We start from the raw sequence: 23,485 nt of genomic DNA, 5'->3' as shown, positions 1-23,485 counted from the left end.
AACTGTATTAAGTGATTAACGTACACAGTTTGCTTTCATGAGCAGGTGTGTGCATGTGTGAGCGCCAAGGTTGACGAGATGGGTAGAAACGTGTGTTAAATTGTATGTACCTACCATGAGATATTTACAGATGTATGACCATAAAATACAAAGATTATTTGTCGAGCGGATCTCTAGGTTACAGATTAAACGGCGTTTGCGTGTAGGAAAGGAAGGGGGTTTCATGCTTTCAGTTACGTGTTTTACTTTGTTGTATGTAGTTTTTTACAAAGTGTCATTATATTGCTGCATCAGTGAAATTTTGGCGTGTACAGTTGTCTCATAATGGAGCAAATGGCCGATGATAGCAATGACCATTCTTGACCTGACCAACTGTCAGGAATCGAAGATAAATATCTAGATTAAAATAGATGATAACATCTGTGTACGTTTTTATCAGGAGCTTTGTGTCAGATATCGGTTTATTTTAATTCAATTTTTATCCAGAATTTCCAGAACCTACAGTTCACCCGACCATGACAGATATTTTTTTTTATTCAATAGCAGAGACCATATAATCTATTATATGGTCTCTGTCAATAGTAACCCGATGTGTCTCATTTTTTTCTCAATTTATTGGGATTTATACCAATATCGAAATCCCGTGACCAAAGTATGTTTTTACGATAATATCACTGGGAATTGACCTTTGACCCCTGTGTGTCATGTGATGTACGGAGAACTGTGTGTCTTTCCGGTTTAGGAAAAATTGAGAGGCGTTCATTTGACTGTCACTTGGAATATCTTGTTTATCACCATGTTTGCTATGATTCAAAAGATATTGGACTGGTTCAAAAGCCTCTTCTGGAAAGAGGAGATGGAACTTACACTTGTAGGCTTACAGTATTCTGGTAAAACTACATTTGTAAACGTAATAGCGGTAAGTTGGAGTCAGCTGTGAACCCCGATGGCAGCGATCGTGATAGAAACCGCCTACTAGCAAATCAGCGCGTCACTTCCTCGTGTGGATTATTCTTCACCGACATCTTAGGAATATAAAGTAAACTATTTCGTGCTATCACGTTTGGGACACTTAAACGTGGACAGGGAAGCGAAATCCGACTTTGCAATGGATATTTAATTAAGACTCTGCGACTGTCAGTTCCTTTGTTCATTCATTTTCCAACATTTGATTTTGCAGTGACTCACAGTCAAATGGTTTGTCGAAATAAATTTGTCAATAATACTTGCTCAGTACTTTCAAGCACTCATTCAGCAACTAATTAGAATTAGTTAAGATCGAATTCATTCAGAATTTTACTGCAACAGCGTTGTTGCTAGGCTCAAGCATAAAGTGTAAAGGAAATGTTGATTGAAACATGAAAAATATTGATAAACATGATGCAGTTACTTGAGGGATAGGTTACAGGGATATTCTAATGTAGAATACCCGAGGCCTTATGCTGTATTGTTGAGGAATAAGTGCAGTCTTCTTCCTTAGTAACAGTTTCTAATTTGTTCAGGTGCCAGATTCAGCCACTGGGCTTGATTACAAAATTTGGAGAATTCACACTCCACAAACACTCATACTAGAGTCATAGCAATCGCAAAGGCATGCTATTTTAGGTATTCGTGTATTCAGTTTAAAAAATTAATGAATGCTACCCATGTGTTGAAATTTATGGATGTTGTTATGAAACTGTCACATGTCATATTTTAAGTAATATTCCTGTGTTGATTGGTGACTTTTTATTACCTTAGATTTGGAGGTTTAATCATTTTGAAGAAAAAAATGCAACCAGAGTTGGCTATATTGCTTATGCTGTGCTTCATGCTGTAAATGTACAATATTCTGTTCATAGGATAGAATCACATAACAAGTTACCCAAACTGCATGAAGACTATAGGCCTATGCATCTCAAGTGTTGTAAGATACCATTTGACCAGTATTATCAAAGTGTCCAAACAGGTAGTAGAAATGGGCGCAAGTCCATGAAACTTACACCTATTCCAGTACCTAATTTGCCACCAGAGTTTGACATCTGATCATTTGCCAGAGTCTGTGGTAATGTGAGATTAAATATGCTTCACCAGTTGTTTGTGAGATTTTCTAGATAATCCCTACCTAGAAGTATTATGAAATTGTTCATGTAATCCATTCATATGATGTGGAACAACTTGGATGAAAGTGCTGTGAGCAGAAAGGTTGTTACCCTCACTCCAAGAACAATATCACAATGCTTGGTGATGCTTGATTTTGATCATTCACTAGTGTCAGTAGAACAGACACACTATGTACTTAAGTAATTATCTCTCTCATAAATTGTTGGGGGAGGTTTGGTAACCTAGTGGTAACTTAAATCATTTGCTTGATCCATCATAGCCCCAGGTTTGCTTTCCCACATGGGTACAATGTTAAGCCCATTATTTGTGTCTCCTTCCATGATATTGCTGAAATATTGCTAAAAGCAACACATAACCATACACACTCATTAATTTGTTTCTTTTTGTGTTGAAAATAAAACCATTATGTTTCTCCACACTGAAGATGCCTATGACATTGAGAAGATGTGTAGAGAGAATCCATGTCCTTTTTCCATGATGTGTTTTCAATCCCCGTCCAACACATAACATGTATGTCTCACTGTAGTCATGTTCATGTGATCTTTGTTACAATTAGAGGACACATTTTAATCTCTTCCTTGTTTCAAATAAGTCTGATCTGGAAAAAAAATCAGTTAAAGTGTTTTTGTTTTTACCAACCACATGTCTATCACAAGGGAGATGTTTCAGCTGGAGCCAAATGTTTGTCATCCTCGATATCTCCAGGGTATACGTTCCGAAAAGTCTCCACTATACCCTGGATGCATCTATGGCTAATTTTATTGCCTCCCTTAGCTGGTTATTTATCCAATCAGGTGTATACGCTGGGAAATTGAGCAAACCAATCACAACTCACTTTCCCTTTTTAAATTATCAAACCGATTAACCTTGGCAAACAAGCCATGCAGAGGTTCTTCTGAAAGAGGTAGATGGATTTCTTGTATTTGTTTTCAAAAAGTTTTGGACCTGTAAATTTGTCTGTATAGCTTCCCCAAATTGTGTGTCGCACGGCGAGCAAACCGCAGCAGTTGCAACTGCTACCTTTGTTGACACTGGCAAGCTTGATTATAACAACAGCCTACTGTGATAATGTGGAGCCAGCAAAGGGAGGTAATAAAATTATTGGGCCAAGGCATAGATGTGTCCAGGATACTGTGGAGACTTATCGGAACGTATACCCTGGAGATATCGAGGTTGAATGTTTGTGTGTGTTATGTTATACTGTCTCCTTCTGTGAGTTTCATTGCAAGTTCTGTGAAACCTCTTAGGTGAATATGGACACTTTGAGAAAGCAGTGGCAAATATTGTTATATGCAGTAGACTTTTGTTCACTGGTACTTATGTGACTGATTTACTTTTGCAGTCTGGACAGTTCAGCGAGGACATGATTCCTACAGTTGGTTTTAACATGAGGAAAATTACCAAAGGGAACGTCACAATCAAGGTAATTAAGCAGACTTTGTTGTTGTGTAGGTCCTCGACTTAGTTTGAAGTTGTTAAGTCTTTTTATTTCTGTTGTCAGATGAATGGTTATTGTGAAGATGTTTTTGTTGGTTAATGTGGGGATACTGGTAAGTGTTAAACATTCAGGATTTGCATCAGTCACTTCAGGTTTCCCCAACATCAGGCTCATATGCTGTGTGGGGGGTGGGGTGGCCAAGTGGGTAAAGTGTTTCAGGTTGAAGACCTGGGTTCAATTCCCTACATGGGTACAATGTGTTAAACCCATTTATGGCGTTCCATGCCATGAAATAACTGAAATATTGCTCAAGGCTGTGTAAAACTAAACTCACTCATATGTTCTGAAAAAATGGCAGACATACTCTCAGGATTCCTATCACCATCAGCTATCCTGCAGTATGTTAGTGCTGACATAATACAATATAAAGCATTTTACAAAATGTTTATCCAAACTCAGATCATGGTAAAAATTATTTGTTGTTTTATGGATGATCATTTTGTTTTATTCTTTCACAGTTGTGGGATATTGGTGGCCAGCCCAGGTTCCGAAGTATGTGGGAGAGATACTGTAGAGGTGTCAATGCCATTGTGTGAGTATCAAGTACTGGTTAGTGGTTTGTTTAGCTGTAATGTATTATTATCCCCTCTGGCATTACATTACATTAAACTGTTCGCACTTAGTCTCTAAATGGAAGGGTGGACTTCGTTTCAGTGGCACAACATGAAAACCATTCAGTATCTTTCTACAAGACATGGCAGAAATTTCAAGCAGATTGAGAAGTTGTGTCTTTTGCTGTTCACAGATTTTGAGCATTTGTATTTTTCTCAGTCTCCATGGATATGATTCAGAATTGTTGAAATTTCACATTGGACCCTTGTCATCTTCTGTTGACTCTTGTACTTGCTGATGACTCTTGCAACTACTACAGCTGTATTATTGCATCAGGCACATACATGCAATGCAACTACTACAGCAGTGTTGTTGCTGCAAGTATTTGTCATGAGACAGCTACAGGTACATGTCATGAGACTTGTACAGCTATGTTGTTCCAGCAGCTACATGTCACGAGGCTGCGACAGCTGTGTTGTTTCTACAGTTACATGTCATGAGGCTACTACAGCTGTTGTTGCTACAGTTACATGTCATGAGGCTACTACAACTATATTATTGCTAGAAGTACATGTCATGAGGCTCCAACAGCTATGTTGTTGCTATAGCTACATGTCAATAGGCTTCTACAGCTGCGTGTTACGAGGCTTCTACAGCTATGTTGTAATTACAGGTACATACAAGGCTACTACAGCTATGTTGTTGTTATAGGTACTGTCCCGTGAAGGTCCGGGTGTAGAATAGGCCTTCAGCAACCCATGCTTGCCATAAAATGTGACTATGCTTGTCACAAGAGGCGACTAATGAGATCGGCTGGTCAGGCTCGCTGACTTGGTTGAAGCATGTCATTGGTTCCCAAAATGTGCAGATCGATGCTTTTGTTGTTGATCACTGGATTGTCTGGACCAGACTCGATTATTTACAGACTGGCGCTATAAAGCTGGCATAATGCTGAGTGTGGCGTAAACTACACTCACTCACTATTACAGCTATGTTGTTGCTACAGGTACATGTCATGAAGCTACTACAGCTATGTTGTTGCTACAGGTACATGTCATGCTACTACTACCGCTATGTTGTTGCTACAGGTACATGTCATGAAGCTACTACAGCTATGTTGTTGCTACAAGTACATGTCATGAAGCTACTCCAGCTATGTTGTTGCTACAGGTACATTTCATGAAGCTACTACAGCTATGTTGCTACAGGTACATGTCATGAAGCTACTTCAGCTGTTAGTGCTACAGGTACATTTCATGAAGCTACTACAGCTATGTTGTTGCTACAGGTACATGTCATGAAGCTACTCCAGCTATGTTGTAGCTACAGGTACATGTCATGAAGCTACTACAGCTATGTTGTAATTACAGGTACATACAAGGCTACTACAGCTATGTTGTTGTTATAGGTACTGTCCCGTGAAGGTCCGGGTGTAGAATAGGCCTTCAGCAACCCATGCTTGCCATAAAATGTGACTATGCTTGTCACAAGAGGCGACTAATGAGATCGGCTGGTCAGGCTCGCTGACTTGGTTGAAGCATGTCATTGGTTCCCAAAATGCGCAGATCGATGCTTTTGTTGTTGATCACTGGATTGTCTGGACCAGACTCGATTATTTACAGACTGGCGCTATAAAGCTGGCATAATGCTGAGTGTGGCGTAAACTACACTCACTCACTATTACAGCTATGTTGTTGCTACAGGTACATGTCATGAAGCTACTACAGCTATGTTGTTGCTACAGGTACATGTCATGCTACTACTACCGCTATGTTGTTGCTACAGGTACATGTCATGAAGCTACTACAGCTATGTTGTTGCTACAAGTACATGTCATGAAGCTACTCCAGCTATGTTGTTGCTACAGGTACATTTCATGAAGCTACTACAGCTATGTTGCTACAGGTACATGTCATGAAGCTACTTCAGCTGTTAGTGCTACAGGTACATTTCATGAAGCTACTACAGCTATGTTGTTGCTACAGGTACATGTCATGAAGCTACTCCAGCTATGTTGTAGCTACAGGTACATGTCATGAAGCTACTACAGCTATGTTGTTGCTATTATCATGTCACAGGGTTTCTACAGCTGTGTTGCTGCTGCTACATCTACGTCACAAGGCTACTGCAGTTGTGTTGTTGGCACAAGTACAAGTCATTAGGCTACTACAGTTATGTTTTTGCTACAGGTACTTGTCATGAGGCTACTACAGCTATGTTGTTTATACAGGTACATGGTGGATGCCGCGGATCATGACAAGCTGGAGGCTTCCCGAAACGAGCTGCACAATCTGCTGGACAAACCCCAGCTGCAGGGGATCCCGGTACTGGTGCTGGGCAACAAGCGGGATCTTGCAGGGGCATTAGACGAGAAGGAACTCATTGAGAGGATGTAAGGAGCAGATATTACTAGGAATACTTTTGTCTGCAGCATCACCACCAAACTTGTAATGAACAATATTCCCATACATAATTTCTGAACAATGCTCAATTAAGTCATACAAACTACAATCCATAGTTAGAGTTCGCATATGAGAGTGCACTGGAAGTTGGGAATCATTTTGCTGACGTTTCGTTGGCTCAGAGTTGTACCAGCTCCCATCCATTCATTTCCAGGTCTTGCATTTTGGGAAACCTACACTAACCCATGGATCTGTTCTTATGGCTATTACATTATCAAGTCACTTGCTCTTGATTTCCATTCACTAATTCAAGTGGGATTATGGGATAATGTATCAATCAATGATGGTTTGACGGCATCAATATGGCCACCGGTCCGATTGATCATGTTTGAGTTTGTGAGAAATGACATACAGTTTGAAAAACAGACTGACACAAGAAATTACGGACTGACCTTTATTTTATTCACTTGTTTTAAACCAGTCAGTGACTGAAGTGATAGAGTAAACGGAGGTAACTCAGATGAATTAGAAACCAAAGCCACCACCAGTATTAGACATCGATTCCATAGAACAGACTTTAAGGGACATTTACTGTTTATCTGACTTTTGCAGACGTATTATCTATCATACACTAGATGATATGTTGCAAACTGCTTCTCATGTTTGTTTTCACTTGCAGGAATCTGTCGGCAATCCAAGATAGAGAAATCTGTTGTTACTCTATATCTTGCAAAGAAAAGGAAAATATAGGTAAGGACATCAACTCTTCACAGAAATATCATTACCGTCATAATACCTGCATGCTTTAGGGTATGCAACCTTGTTAATAAGTCACCAGTCTTGCAACTAACGGAATCAAGGGTGTTTTGGGGTGGGTGGAGTCATGCTCGTTGGTTTAGTTGCCAAGTCATCAGTTCCCAGTTGCTCAGATCGATGCTGTTGACAAATGAACTGTCTGGTCCAGATTCGCTTATTTACAGACTGATACCATATGGCTGAAGTATTGCTTAGTGGCTTATAACTAAACTCACTCATTCATTTTGTTGAGATTTATTTTAAATTTGTGATGTTTACACTTTCGGCAGGTAGAATCTGTTAATTTCAATGAAGTGTTGCATGAATATGAGTATGTGAAGATAATCTGCCCTGATGGTTTGTTCCAGACATCACATTGCAGTGGCTAATCCAGCATTCCAAGTCTGGTCATTAAAGATGGACACCTACAGACCAGACCAATGTATGAGTGACTGCAGTCAAGGTTTGATAGTGAACGATTGGATTTGTATGAGAAGTGACTAAGTATTCCAAGGACAGTCTACCGCTGTCAAATGACACAAGGTCACTGCCGAGTTACTGACAACACCAGCGACTGCTTCTTCGACAGCTGGCCACATCATTGACATCGGCAGTGACAGCTCTACTTCTCCTTGTCTGTCCACTGTATTTTTTTTTTAATATTTTTTTGAGATGACTGTTGTTTCATGAGCTCATGAGCCTCACTGCAGTGTAAACCTGAGCAAAGAAATATAGCTCATATGTGTTGCTTCTTTGGCTCAGTATCAAGCACTTTGAACCTGTATATAGTCCTATCAACCTAGTTGGGGAAACAGATTTGGGCTGAAACACTCACGGTTGATGATACAGTATATATCATGATAATGATACACATTAGTAGAGCATCATGTCATGTGTCCATTCCAAATTTTGAAAGAAGGAAAATGTTTTGAAAAATATGTAATTTTGGTGTCAAATGCTCATTTTACCTGTAGGCCATCTGTCATTGAAAAGAGCCAAATGTCAGCTGGTGCCTGTTTGTGCATAATATATGCAAATAATTTGAACAAATTTGTAGATTATATTTATGGAATCCATTTGAATCTGTCATCATGGTCATGTTTGGTACAGTAAAATGACTAAGTAGAGCCGTGAACTGTTTCAGCTTTAATGCAGATTATGAGGTTAAGTTATTTACATATTAAACTGAATTACATAATGTCCTTATTTCAAGAAAAAGGTAGCCTTGGGAATGTGTTGTAAGTTTTACATCTGAGGACTGCGTTGTGGTGTTGAAGTGTCAGAATCTGTCTGGGTTTGTTTTTTCTGTTTTGTATTACGTCATTGTCGGTGGACAATTGCTAAACAAATAGATCATGTAACCGTTTTTTCACTGTGCTTGAATGGCCCCACATGGGTCCATGATGATACCACTAGAATGACATCTAAGGTAGATCATGTTAGGAATATATTTTAATAGATTCTAAGATTTCTCAAAAGCACACAGTATTTTAACATGATTTTGTGCTGTACAATGATGTTAATCAAATTATAAAAATACTGTCTTTGTTTATGTTAGAATTTAGTGCTTTCCATATCAAAGATATCAGTTATTCCATATTTTGAACTGATTGTGAATTGAGTGCTTTTGTTTGGAGATTTTTGTACTTCTTACCTCATTTCTACAGTATGCATGTTTAACATTGTGAAGGGGTTTGTCAACCGCTGTCAATTTCAGTGTGATTTTACCCTCACGCCTCCAGATCTAGTGCTAGAGTATATGGGATGAACAAAACAAAAGTAAATTCCAGCTGGTCAGCAACTATCTCTGGCTTGCATGTGATACTTCCACATTTAGAGATCACAGAAAAAAAAGATCAATATCTGTAACCCTGGCTTCAAATTTTCTAAATTTTAGGAGCAGGGGTTATCTGTGTAAGTTTTCTTGAAAACTTCCGGTCCTCACCATTTTTCATGTCCTCAATTAGCAGATAAGTGGTTATGTTTGACCAGTTTTGTGATATTTATGCACACATGGCACTCTTGTCAATAGCAGTGATGAATAAATAAGATGCAATAGGTAAGAAGAAATACTCAGTTGCATTCAGCATCGTGGCCACTGAGTTGTAAAATAATCTGGCCGAGCAGTTCTTCTTCAGTCTGATATATCATTATGTTCAACTCAAAATGAGTGTAACACATGCCATGACACATTAATAAGGTGTTTTAAACTTGTTTTGAGTTGTATATTTTGTATTCTGTTGTTCTCGGTTACGACTATATTTGGGTGTAGGATTTGGTATTTTGCTGGGTAAGACAGTGATATTGATGTCAGTGTCTGTAGACTGATCTAGTGGTCAGTTGCTATCTTAACTTGCTAGGCATGTGATATAGTGTGTGTTATCAACATCTGAGTCTTTGGAAGCAATATTTATTGGTTTTAGAGGAATACTGAATATAATGTATGGCATTACATATAGCATACTCCCACATTTGTGTATGAATAAAATATTGTATTCGTTGTACAACTAATACATGTCTAATACACGTGATATGATCCTCATGACTATTTATTTGTCTATAAAATTGTAGATACATCTCATAATGTTAAACCTAGTTTTGGATAGGTACATGGCAGATTGAAACAAACACATAACTTATGTATTACAGTAATTACAGAGTAATTAGGTCATGCGCTGAAATGCACAAGTGATTTAATCAGTTATCAGAAACATCCCTGTGCTATTAAAGATGCATACTAACTTAAGTTATCTTTGTAAAACTAGAAGTTCTTGTGAAATGTTCCTATATTTGAAATGGTGGTTCAGATGATGAGTTAATACTTTGTGTCTTAAATAGTGGTATCTTTGATTAATTTTTTATATCAGGCTAGAATATGAAATGTCTATTTATTTCTAACGTCACTTTTCCATGAGAAAGTTTTGTTCATTATGTGTTGTCGTATTCCGTTTATGAAGATCAGTTTTCAGAACAGACACCTCGTATTGAAAACATGATTAATCTGTCACTGCTACCTTCTATTTATCTAATGTTGTAAATATGACAGCAGTACTGCGTTAAGTTGATGTTGCTAATGCTATTCAGTAACTAGGGCTAAGTCGTGGTCACCTTGGTAACAACATGTGGAAGAAAACAGCTGTGTGGGTCCATGTTGTAAAGGGAGGTAACTCATGAAGTCCTGTTTTCTAGTCCAGATAGTATTGTCCCATATGCTATTTACATCTTGGTAATGGTGTGTATTAAACTGTACAACATGTCGTTCCAGACACTGCTTCAACAGACTAAAGATAGCTCAAATTCTTAAACCCACCTTATCTTCACAGTCTGACCATTTATTTTATAGTTGTAAAGGTCTTTGACATGCAACATCGGATGTAATCTGTTTCTGGTAGTATATTTGTGTGTGCCATTGCTTTTAACAATTGTTACAAGTTATGTGTTTTGTAAGCCAATAATTGATAGATTGCTGAGTTCAGTATTGACCAAGGCCCTGTTTAGCAAAGCAATCATAGCGCTGCTATTGTCATAAATGTACACATGCTTTGTGAAACAGGACTTGGCTCTGTGTTGATGCTGGCCACAAATTAACTACATCTATATCCGCTTACCTACTTATCAGAAAATTTTCCACTGTCCATGTTTGTTACTGCTATTGCATTCCTGTAACAAGGTGTCTACAAATGACTGAAGCTACAGTAAAATCTGCTTGATACTCTCAGGAGGGTGCTGGTCAATTCAACACTGTCTGTCAGCTCTTCTATTGGAAGGGTTTTGTTGAATGTTGGCAACCATTTGAAGCTTTCACAGATCTCATGGCAGACCCTGTCATTGTTATTATTCAGTCTGTAATCAATAGTAAACAGACCAGCACACAACAATAGGAATAGATTGTTTGCCCCACGTTATTAAATTCATTTAAATGAATACATTAGAAATCATTCTTGTATGATTTGACATTTGGTGTGAGTTTTAGATTCAAATAAGGATTTTGAATTTGAGGGGATGTTGGAGATTCCAGATTGCAAAGTGAACACAGACATGATGGCTTGGGATGTCAGTGTCTGAAAAGTGTTAGTAACAGTAGCTGATAATCCAGAAGTGGAACGTTTACATGAGTATCACTTGGTTGCAAGCTGATTTTTCTGTATATTTGTTGTCTTGGCAAGGTAACTGGAACTTATGTGTACATACTGCAACTGTACATTGTCAGTTTTATGCGCACGTTGATCTATACTATAGCAGACATCATGTCTTTTGATGATTGAGGTCGTCCAGTGTATCGCTTCATTTATTTCGTCATTAAATATGTTAACACTGTGATTTCTGTTTATTTATTATGGAGATGACAGTTTCCATCAGTATGACAAGGCAGCTTGTATGTTCCCAAGGGAGCTGAGCATGAACAAATGATGGCACACTGACTAAGTGTAAGATAATCAGGCAGATACAGCTTTTCTTATGTTTCAGTGGTCATTAAATAAACTTTCAGGACAAAAGTGGGGTTGCACACACACACCCAACACCCAACACCCAACCCCTCTACCACTCTCACCCACCCACAACCTCCCTGTTTGAAGGTGGTCGTGGCCACAGGGACAAAGTTAGGCAAATGGAGTGAGTCACATGGTCCTGTTAGCGGTTGTGCTTATGGATTCAAGAACACAGCCATTGTTAGGAGGACAACACTTGTAACTTGCAAGGTTTAATAAAAGAGCAATTATGCACCAGGTCTTTGAATGTCATTTAGAAGTGAAAATACATAAGAATGAAGATTTTATGGATATCAACTTCTTTATGAGAGACCATCGCATGACCATCGACCTAAGGGTACTGGTATTCAAAACATATTTTTCACAGTTGCACCAAGGGCTGTAGTCGTCAGACAGGACGTAGTCTGTGCACGAGAGTGCAGGTGAAGGGCACATATCCTGACAATCCAAGGCATTTGTGCGAGACGTGTGACATCACAACAAGATGACACATAGGAATCAAACCTGTGACTATAACCTCCGTGTCCTCGTTTTTTTCCTAAGATAGCCTGTGATCACAGGCCACCGGGAAACGACTGAGCACCGCTGGTATCCCACCTATACTAGCATACACAGGATCCATCTGGACACAATTTTATCGTGTTCAACATTGACGAAGTGGCTGCAGACATGTCAAACTCCATGAACCTGATTGCCTTCAGTGATGTGTAATGCTTCACATTGCCCTTTCTCAATGGCATGGTACTTAGCATGACGAATGTGAGAAGCAACGTTTAGGCCTCAATATTTCTGCTGTTCATGTCCTAGACTGACATTTCAACTTTACAACCCTACGCTAGACTAACAGATAGCCTCTGAAATGAACATATTTTGCTGAAAAAGTTCATAGAGAAAGAAAAGAAAATGAAATGAAATGGAGCCATGAGACTTTCTTCATTTTCAAAAGCAGTGGAAATAGCCACATATTCTAGACTTGCAATTCTGATGAGCACATTTTTACATCACACTGATGGTGTCATGGGCTGCCTTCCCGTTTGCCCCAACTTGAACCCGATCGCACACATGCAGGAAGAAGTACGACAGCAGATGTTTCAGCCTGATACGTTTTTAGCAGGAACTTTTGCAAGCACTCGTACATATGAAATTGCCGAGTGCGGTGTTAAACAGCAAACAAGAAAGGTTAAAACGTTTAACCTGTTGGGCAGTCTAGTGCTTGTGGTTGATGGGGGGGGGGGGGGGGGGGGAAATACCTCGAGGACGGGTACTCGTTCCCCAAAGCGATCCTAGCGATACAGTGATCGTAAGCAAAAGTCACAGCACGATTGGTGAACGGAAGTCGGGATACTGTTTGTGAGTGGAGTATCCATGTGAAACTGTGACCATGGTATCTTTGTGGGCTAGCATTACAAAACCATCAATAATGCAAACGGGTAAAAGTAGGCCGCACGTATTCATGTCGAAGTTGAAGTGCATAATCGTGTTTAACGCCACTTTTAACCCCCTTACAACTTCCCTCATAGCCATAACAGGCCTTCAGGGCGTTTTCCTGCGTTTCATATCTCGCCGACTTCAATTTTCTTTCAATAATAAAGGTTTCCGTACTTTTGTTTTTCCCGTTAAAAATACAAAAGAACACCTCAGCTTGATCTTTTCTCAACACACATGAAAATAAGTATTCGTGAAATCTACCTTTTGTTTTGTTTCTTTCATAGCGATATGGCATTATATCCCCTAGTCGGATGTCTCGAAGTTCGGATAACTCGATATATATTTTTTTATCCAATGAATATCGAGACAACGGTGCAGGACTGTTACGTTCATTTAAAGACTTAACCAGTGATGTAAAATTTAAAAGTTCATAAAATAAGCTTCACAATTGGTGAAAAACAATTTTAATGTATTAATTATTATTTATTGTTTTCAGCCAGTCCGCTCTTCTGGTGCTTGGACCAGTGAAGGTCCCGGGTTAGAATAGGCCTTCAGCAACCCATGCTTGCCATAAAGGCGACTATGCTTGTCGTAAGAGGCAACTAACGGGATCGGGTGGTCAGACCCATGTCATTGGTTCCCAAATGCGCAGTTCGATGCTCATGCTGTTGATCACAGGATTGTCTGGTCCAGACTCGATTATTTACAGACCGCCGACGTATAGCTGGAATATTTCTGAGTACGGCGTAAAACTAACTCACTCACTCACTTCTGCTGCCTGAAGTTGCAGATGAGAAACGGCCTTCTGCACATCCTGGGAAACAAAAGTTGAATGTGTGATATACAATGTGAACAGTGATTACGACTGACTAGGTGAACTGTTAAAGGACTGCATGACACAGCGTGGCCAGGGTTGGGTAATCCTACTTGAAAACATAAAAGATTCATGAAAGACTGTAGCGTGTTGACGGGTAACCCGTTGAAACCTCTCAAGTCCACATACACTGCAACTGTTGCTCAAGGTGTTTGCCAAACGATAAAAAGAGCTGATAGATTAGACAAGCGTTGGGTGGGCTCCATGTGAAATGGCAGGGTAGAATAGGGGTGGACTGGTTCAGAGCTTGTCAAATTGTGGGTTCAAGGTCAGTGCCTTATTCCACAAAGTAATCCTCTTGTCACGACCAGTGTAATCAATTTTATAGCAAAGTCGTAATGACAGCACCAACATGATTGTTTTGAACTCGATATCTCAAAGGACTGGCGATTATAGTTTTGGAGATCTCACCAAGGTGAGAGGTCACCAATCAACCAAGTGGCTAAACACAGTTCCTTGTATTTTAGCTCACCTGTGTGTTTTATTTGTTTCTTTGAACACATTTTATTCAGTATTGAAAAGGATTAGGCAAAAGTCATTCATCTTATTCAAGCCCTATCTCGTTAATTACATAGAACACATGTAAATGACATTGAACAGAGGTATGACGTTTTACACATTACTTATGACGTATTGCACGCCTACTGCGTACAAGGAACTCATGGACATGACTACAGATATTTTCATTTCACAGGAACCCGATATCGCACTGTAGGTTAAACATAGACCATAGATATACACTCACGTCATATATCGCACTGTAGGTTAAACATAGACCATAGATATACACTCACGTCATACATATATCTATGGTCTATGTTTAACCTACAGTGCGATATCGGGTTCCTGTGTTGCATTTATAGTTTGGGGTAGACTAAAGCTGCTTTACAGAATGGTGTTCATATCTCAGATAACTTTGGGGATTTCAAGGCTTTGTGTCATATCAAATCGGCAACTGACATACTTTGGACATTTTAAAAAGAAATCATTTAATTGGTGTCTACCACCAGGGCACTGCTACGGCAAGCTTCACTTTCAGAAAATTTGTAGATAGTGGAAGTACGTCTATAAGATAATCAAAAGCTTACATGTTAGCAGTTTGGTAAAATGTACAAAGTTTCTAATGTTCGTTTAACCCCACGCTCATCATTATTCTAGCTATACATGTACATAATCGAGTCAGGATCAGACAAGCCACTGATCAACAGTATGAGCATTAATCTAAGCAATTAGGCTGCAATGACTTGTCAACCAAGTCAGCGAATCTTGGTCGCATTGTACGAAAGTCCTGACCAGGATCTTCAGCGAGTCTGAGCACCCGATACCCTCAGTCGCCAATTACGACAAGATCGGGTCGCTGAAGACCAGTTCTGTCCCGGATCTTCACATGCTCTCCTGCTTGGAATCCTATTGGTATCGCAGTCTAAAATCATTAACACCTTCATGTAGATAAAGGTTATAGACGACATTAATACCATTCAGTAGTATGCTTTCATACATCCAAGCAGACAGCAGTTTTGTAGTATATTCACAGTAAATGTTTGCATATCAATGCAAATACCATTTTAGCAGTGCCTGTCTTTGTTTCTTTAAATACGACATATCCCAGTCAACTATTTTACCGAAAACGTGTTTGATGTAAACAAATCCAGTATCCCGGAAATCGAATGGTCACAACATAAATTAACAACAATAACAGAGACGAGTATGCAGATACATGTACTTTATTTCAATTTAGAACGTCCCCAGATCCATTCAATGAATTAATGTGTGTACTTTCAAGTATGAATGCGCGGAGGCATTTCCAACACGCTGGAACGCGATAAGAGACGCGCCTTCCTGTTATTGTACAGAATCTTCTCGATATGTTCAACAGAAGAATGAACATACTGCGTTATGCGAATCGCGTAATAGTGTGAATGTTTCTTGTTTGTCTCGTTTTGGGTTTTGTTTCTTTCCTTTTGACCTAACATCCAGGGCCTGTTTCACTCTCGTAAGTCTAAGATGTCGTAACTTTCCTCGTAGCGTATGTACCCCATATGTTACAGTATATGAGGTACGAACGGAGAGAGAGAAAGGTTACGATATCTGAGGCTTAAGAGAATTTTGTGAAACGGGACCTGGACACGTTCTTACGTGGTCGTAACTTCCTTGCTTAACGTGACCTATGGTAGTCTTAGCGCCAAGAGACCGTTCATACACACACACACACACACACACACACACACACACACACACACACACACACACACACACACACACACACACACACACACACACACACACACACACACACACACACACACACACACACACACACACACACACACACACACACACACACACACACACACACACACACACACACACACACCTGTGTGAAGGACTTTCATCCATACATGATCTAAGGACCTCTGTGCGTGCGTGCGTGCGTTCGTTCGTTCGCGCGTGCGTGCGTGCCTGTGAACCCCGGATCCGCCAATGATGTTCCATCTCAAAGCGCTCCATTTCAGTTTTCAGACTTATTAGACGTGAGGCTGGCCCATGAACTCTTCAAAGTGTGCTCTCGTCAACCAGCGCAAAACATGAAGGTCCTTCTCTACAACAAATACGGTTTTTCTAGATTTCATTTTCGATACGGTCAGTTACATTCCGGTTGTATGTTGGTTACGGTGCAGCCTAGTGAAGTCAGAAGTCTATTGAAAATAAAACTGTGTGAAACCACTCAGTGCACAAGGACTTCGTGTCACCGTGACCCTTTGAAGCATTGTTGTATGTTGCCATGGTCACAGTCGATAAATTATTATTATGCTTATCCACATAAATTGTTTTGATCATATATCTATTTCTTAGTTCTTATTTTACAGCATCTGTCCTCTGTATCCTAGTATATACCATCGTGTGCTTTGAGCGGCATTTAGAATCTGGAGTATCAAGGAAGGATTATAATACACGTGTATAAATGAACAACTTCAAAACTTACAACTTTGTAAATCAAAGCTTTTATTACCATATCATCATATTATTTAGTTAAAAACTTACCCATTCCCTTTATCCCCTTCTGTCCGCTTCAGACCCTATAGCGATACGTCTGTCTGTCTGTCTGTGTCTGGAATATGAAATCCACTAAGGCAGGTTGGCACAGAAACTCTAGAAATAATCAGAGCAGAAGAACTGTTCCATGTTTCATTTTCCCACGTACCCTGAGATTTCTCTTTCAGATGTCTCCCGTCGTCCCTTGCATCTCTATTAAATCTTTGTGGATCAAAACCTGGAATTTTGTTAAACTTACATCTTTTGTCACCAGTTATGATACAACAAAAATACATTTTACAAAATAATTATTTGAATTTCAAATAACAATCATAATAACAATTATCGTGCAGCCACCGGGAGGTACTCTATCAGCCATTATTCAGGTTCTTTTAGACCCTGGAACATGTATGCGTTGCGTACACATTACTATTATTTTCACATTTGTTTCTGTTCAGTTATGTGTGGTGTATGAAAATGGAACGTTTTATAATTTTACTCTTTAACACATTTGCTAATACTTGGTTCATGAATGAACTGTACACGTGTTCTAAATGTTGAGTGAGGTGCACGTGCAAGGGAAAAGATATATCCTTGATAACCAGGACATAACTTACACAATGACTCAGTGAGATTATATATATATATCTTCCTTAATTAACAATGCGATGTGCCTATATATGTATGTCAAGTACATACTGGGTCACGATCCACAAAGTATGCGTAGCACTACGGGCTGTCGTATGTATAAGAGACCCGTGAAGATCCGGGTTAGAATTGATCTTTATGTCAGGACTAGATGTGGTGGTTGACACTTGTCGTCGGTTCCCAATTGTGTAGATCAATCCCCTGGATTGTGCGGTCCAGACTCGATTATTTACACCCACCACTTAGCTGGAATAATGCTGAGTGCGGCATAAAACTAAACTCACTCACTCTGTTTCATAAATGTAGATGATCACTGGATTGTCTGATCAAGGCTCGGTTATGTACAGGCAGCCGCCATATAGCTGGGATATTGCTGAGTGCAGGGTGCAACTAAACTCACTCACTCATGCTCATATGGTTTTCGATATGATTACAAATGACGTAATGCCCTGAGACGAATACGAGATTTAAACATTTCATGATATGTAATCGTCCTCAGTAAAACGGTAAAATCACAACAAAGTGTGTGATGGTGTGGCATGTGTGTGTACAGGGCGAGATAGTGGCTCATGGGATTTAAGACGCGTGATGCTTTTGTAGAGCATTGGCATATTATGTGGTTTTCCTGTATTTTATGTGTAATGTCACCGTTATCGACAAGGCTACACCGTTTGAGTCAGACTGCACCCGTTTCACCGGTCTGGGCGATATGCAAATGTTTCATGTTCACAGATTTCGACCAATCACACGAGCACAGACGCTGGTATTGTTATCGAAATGCACTTTGTAATACAACCGGTGGTGGGGGTCAACTCTGGTGACACTTCCCCAAGTCCCTCCCTCCATTCGAACAGTTCAACATTTACGCGTTTTTTATAACAAAACAAAACGCATAAGAAATCGTGCGTGCGTATTGACCTTGGACTGCCGTTGCTATTGTGTATTTTATCAATATCTATGTTAGCAGTTTTAAAAGTCCTTTGATGTTCTCTAGCTACACTACTGCACTTTCTTTATCAGTAAGCGTGAGGTAGCCTTATAGTTAATGCCTTCTCAAGACCCAAGTTTGACTACCCAACCCCTGTTAACTTGTGGATGTATTGCTAAAATCGGCGTAACACAATATTCTTATCAGCACCAGAGGGTCCCTTTCAGAAATACAGCATTCCTCCAGTGTTCTAGTGAGTTCCTCTAAAAGTATACACCCTGTAACACAGCCTTCCATCAGGGTTCAGATATGTTCCTCTAAAAGTATACTTTCTGTAATAAAGCATCCCATCAATGGTCAAATGTGTTCTTCTAAAAGTATACTCCCTGCAATACAGCAGTCCATCAATGGTCAAATGTGTTTCTGTAAAAGTATACTCCATGTAATACAGCAGTCCATCAATGGTCAAGTGTGTTCTTCTAAAAGTATACTCTCTGTAATACATGATCCCATCAATGGTCAAATGTGTTCCTCTAAAAGTGTACTCCCTGCAATACAGCATCCCATCAATGGTCAAATGTGTTCCTCTAAAAGTATACTCCCTGTAATACAGCATCCCATCAATGGTCAAATGTGTTCCTCTAAAAGTATACTCCCTGTAATACAGCAGTCCATCAATGGTCAAATGTGTTCCTCTAAAAGTATACTCTCTGTAATACATCATCCCATCAATGGTCAAATGTGTTCCTCTAAAAGTATACTCCCTGTAATACAGCAGTCCATCAATGGTCAAATGTGTTCCTCTAAAAGTATACTCCCTGTAATACAGCATCCCACCAATAGTCAAATGTGTTCCTCTAAAAGTATACTCCCTGTAATACAGCAGTCCATCAATGGTCAAATGTGTTCCTCTAAAAGTATACTCCCTGTAATACAGCATCCCATCAATGGTCAAATGTGTTCCTCTAAAAGTGTACTCCCTGTATAACATCATCCCACCAATAGTCAAATGTGTTCCTCTAAAAGTGTACTCCCTGTAATACAGCATCCCATCAATGGTCAAATGTGTTCCTCTAAAAGTATACTCCCTGTAATACAGCAGTCCATCAATGGTCAAATGTGTTCCTCTAAAAGTATACTCCCTGCAATACAGCAGTCCATCAATGGTCAAATGTGTTCCTCTAAAAGTATACTCCCTGTAATACAGCAGTCCATCAATGGTCAAATGTGTTCCTCTAAAAGTATACTCCCTGTAATACAGCATCCCATCAATGGTCAAATGTGTTCCTCTAAAAGTATACTCCCTGTAATACAGCAGTCCATCAATGGTCAAATGTGTTCCTCTAAAAGTATACTCCCTGTAATACAGCATCCCATCAATGGTCAAATGTGTTCCTCTAAAAGTGTACTCCCTGTATAACATCATCCCACCAATAGTCAAATGTGTTCCTCTAAAAGTATACTCCCTGTAATACAGCAGTCCATCAATGGTCAAATGTGTTCCTCTAAAAGTATACTCCCTGTAATACAGCAGTCCATCAATGGTCAAATGTGTTCCTCTAAAAGTATACTCCCTGCAATACAGCAGTCCATCAATGGTCAAATGTGTTCCTCTAAAAGTATACTCCCTGTAATACAGCAGTCCATCAATGGTCAAATGTGTTCCTCTAAAAGTATACTCCCTGTAATACAGCATTCTATCAATGGTCAAATGTGTTCCTCTAAAAGTATACTCCCTGTAATACAGCAGTCCATCAATGGTCAAATGTGTTCCTCTAAAAGTATACTCCCTGTAATACAGCAGTCCATCAATGGTCAAATGTGTTCCTCTAAAAGTGTACTCCCTGCAATACAGCATTCTATCAATGGTCAAATGTGTTCCTCTAAAAGTATACTCCCTGCAATACAGCATTCTATCAATGGTCAAATGTGTTCCTCTAAAAGTGTACTCCCTGCAATACAGCAGTCCATCAATGGTCAAATGTGTTCCTCTAAAAGTATACTCCCTGTAATACAGCAGTCCATCAATGGTCAAATGTGTTCCTCTAAAAGTGTACTCCCTGCAATACAGCAGTCCATCAATGGTCAAATGTGTTCCTCTAAAAGTATACTCCCTGTAATACAGCAGTCCATCAATGGTCAAATGTGTTCCTCTAAAAGTATACTCCCTGTAATACAGCAGTCCATCAATGGTCAAATGTGTTCCTCTAAAAGTATACTCTCTGTAATACATGATCCCATCAATGGTCAAATGTGTTCCTCTAAAAGTGTACTCCCTGCAATACAGCATCCCATCAATGGTCAAATGTGTTCCTCTAAAAGTGTACTCCCTGTATAACATCATCCCACCAATAGTCAAATGTGTTCCTCTAAAAGTATACTCCCTGTAATACAGCATCCCATCAATGGTCAAATGTGTTCCTCTAAAAGTATACTCCCTGCAATACAGCATTCTATCAATGGTCAAATGTGTTCCTCTAAAAGTGTACTCCCTGCAATACAGCAGTCCATCAATGGTCAAATGTGTTCCTCTAAAAGTGTACTCCCTGCAATACAGCATCCCATCAATGGTCAAATGTGTTCCTCTAAAAGTGTACTCCCTGTATAACATCATCCCACCAATAGTCAAATGTGTTCCTCTAAAAGTATACTCCCTGTAATACAGCAGTCCATCAATGGTCAAATGTGTTCCTCTAAAAGTATACTCCCTGCAATACAGCATTCTATCAATGGTCAAATGTGTTCCTAAAAGGGTATACCCCCAATTCCGTCTCGTAAATATTCAGAAAATCCCATCCCATTCCCATCTCCCAACAGTCAATACGACGTGTTAATTATTCCATTGTAGCCTGCAGTTGTAGAAATTTAAGCCCCTAATACTCTTACCCTGGTATATTCCCAAAATACCAGGTCAGTTTGACTTTTCTTCATCTACATTTATAAAAACAAAGAGTTTCAAAAACGAGATAGTGAGTTTAGTTTTACGCCGCACTCAGCATTATTCCAGCTATGTGGTGGTTGTAAATAATCGAGTCTGGACCAGATAATCCAGTGATGAACAGCATGAGCATCGATCTGCACAACTGGGAACCGATGACATGTGCCAACCAAGTCAGCGAGTCTGATCACCCCCGTTAGTCGCCTCTTACACAAAGCATGGCGTATACTGAAGATCAATATTCTAACCCGGTCCTTCACGGATGTACTGAAACGAAGCGATCCGATCTGCAATGTAGATGTTATTTTGAAGACCTTTCCCAAGTGATCAGGCACCCGATCCAGGAAATATTACCTACTACTAGCAGATGTTTGTTAGCGTCTGTTAACTGCTAATGTTGCCGCGTCTCAAATATGGCGTGCCTGGATGCGAAAAATGACGATGCCCTAATATGGTAATACTATTTTACGTAATCTCTGTTAGCTAGTAGTAGAAGTAACTGTTTGTCCCCAGGGGCGGAAAGGCTACCTTTGTAACTGCTATTAGCGGTTAACAGACGCTAATAAAGATCTGCTAGTAGTAGGTAATATTCCTGGATCGGGTGGATCAGAATAACACAATTGGTGAAAATCATCTTTTAGTGTCTTTATCTGATTTTAACTCTTCAAGCGCACACAGGTGGAGGTCGAGCATGGAAATCCAGGGATATTCTACAACCTCTATATAGGCTCCATGGACAAACATGAAAATACAGGTGGTTTTACTGTCGACTCAGCCTTACACATGAAAATACAGGTGGTTTACTTTCGACTCAACCTTACACATGGATATACAGGGGACTTTACTGTCGACTCAGCCTTACACATGAAAATACAAGGGACTTTACTGTCGACTCAGCCTTACACATGAAAATACAGGGGACTTTACTGTCGACTCAGCCTTACACATGAAAATACAGGGGACTTTACTGTCGACTCAGCCTTACACATGAAAATACAGGGGACTCTACTGTCGACTCAGCCTTACACATGAAAATACAGGGGACTTTACTGTCGACTCAGCCTTACACATGAAAATACAGGGGACTCTACTGTCGACTCAGCCTTACACATGAAAATACAGGGGACTCTACTGTCGACTCAGCCTTACACATGAAAATACAGGGGACTTTACTGTCGACTCAGCCTTACACATGAAAATACAGGGGACTCTACTGTCGACTCAGCCTTACACATGAAAATACAGGGGACTCTACTGTCGACTCAGCCTTACACATGAAAATACAGGGGACTTTACTGTCGACTCAGCCTTACACATGAAAATACAGGGGACTCTACTGTCGACTCAGCCTTACACATGAAAATACAGGGGACTCTACTGTCGACTCAGCCTTACACATGAAAATACAGGGGACTTTACTGTCGACTCAGCCTTACACATGAAAATACAGGGGACTCTGCTGTCGACTCAGCCTTACACATGAAAATACAGGGGACTCTACTGTCGACTCAGCCTTACACATGAAAATACAGGGGACTTTACTGTCGACTCAGCCTTACACATGAAAATACAGGGGACTCTACTGTCGACTCAGCCTATCGGTGAGGTTATCATATCCTCAGATAAACCTTTTGAATTAACAAAGCTGCAGATAACGTACCGTATTCGCTGTAACAGGCGCCCCGAGTGCTACTGGAAGCGCAATAAGGAGACTGTATCTAAACATCGATCAAAGGACAACGCTTTTGAACATGGTTACTGTGAAATTATATTTCACTCCGCTGCACTTTTAAAAC

General features: G+C 39.8%; 1 protein-coding gene across 1 annotated transcript; it reads left to right on the top strand.

Moving 5' to 3' along the window:
• The first annotated feature begins 684 nt into the window (after positions 1-684).
• On the top strand, positions 685-11,670 carry LOC137295577 (ADP-ribosylation factor-like protein 8A). The gene is made up of 6 exons (XM_067826986.1): positions 685-919; positions 3,446-3,526; positions 4,060-4,133; positions 6,384-6,545; positions 7,235-7,305; positions 7,719-11,670. Exons 1-6 carry the CDS (start codon positions 797-799, stop codon positions 7,763-7,765), a joined length of 558 nt encoding a protein of 185 aa, XP_067683087.1. The 5' UTR covers positions 685-796; the 3' UTR covers positions 7,766-11,670.
• The last annotated feature ends 11,815 nt before the right edge of the window (positions 11,671-23,485 follow it).

The sequence above is a fragment of the Haliotis asinina genome, chromosome 9 (assembly GCF_037392515.1).
Source record: "Haliotis asinina isolate JCU_RB_2024 chromosome 9, JCU_Hal_asi_v2, whole genome shotgun sequence".
Classification (NCBI taxonomy): Eukaryota; Metazoa; Mollusca; class Gastropoda; order Lepetellida; family Haliotidae; genus Haliotis; species Haliotis asinina.
This window is presented reverse-complemented; position numbering and strand designations above follow the sequence as displayed.

What these genes read in the sequence shown, in the direction of transcription:
- LOC137295577 (XM_067826986.1), top strand. Translation starts at nt 797, where the DNA reads ATGTTTGCTATGATTCAAAAGATATTGGACTGGTTCAAAAGCCTCTTC. An exon ending in AAGGGAACGTCACAATCAAG is followed by an intron (nt 3,527 to 4,059) that starts GTAATTAAGCAG and finishes ATTCTTTCACAG; the next exon opens with TTGTGGGATATTGGTGGCCA. An exon ending in CAAAGAAAAGGAAAATATAG is followed by an intron (nt 7,306 to 7,718) that starts GTAAGGACATCA and finishes GGTTTGTTCCAG; the next exon opens with ACATCACATTGCAGTGGCTA.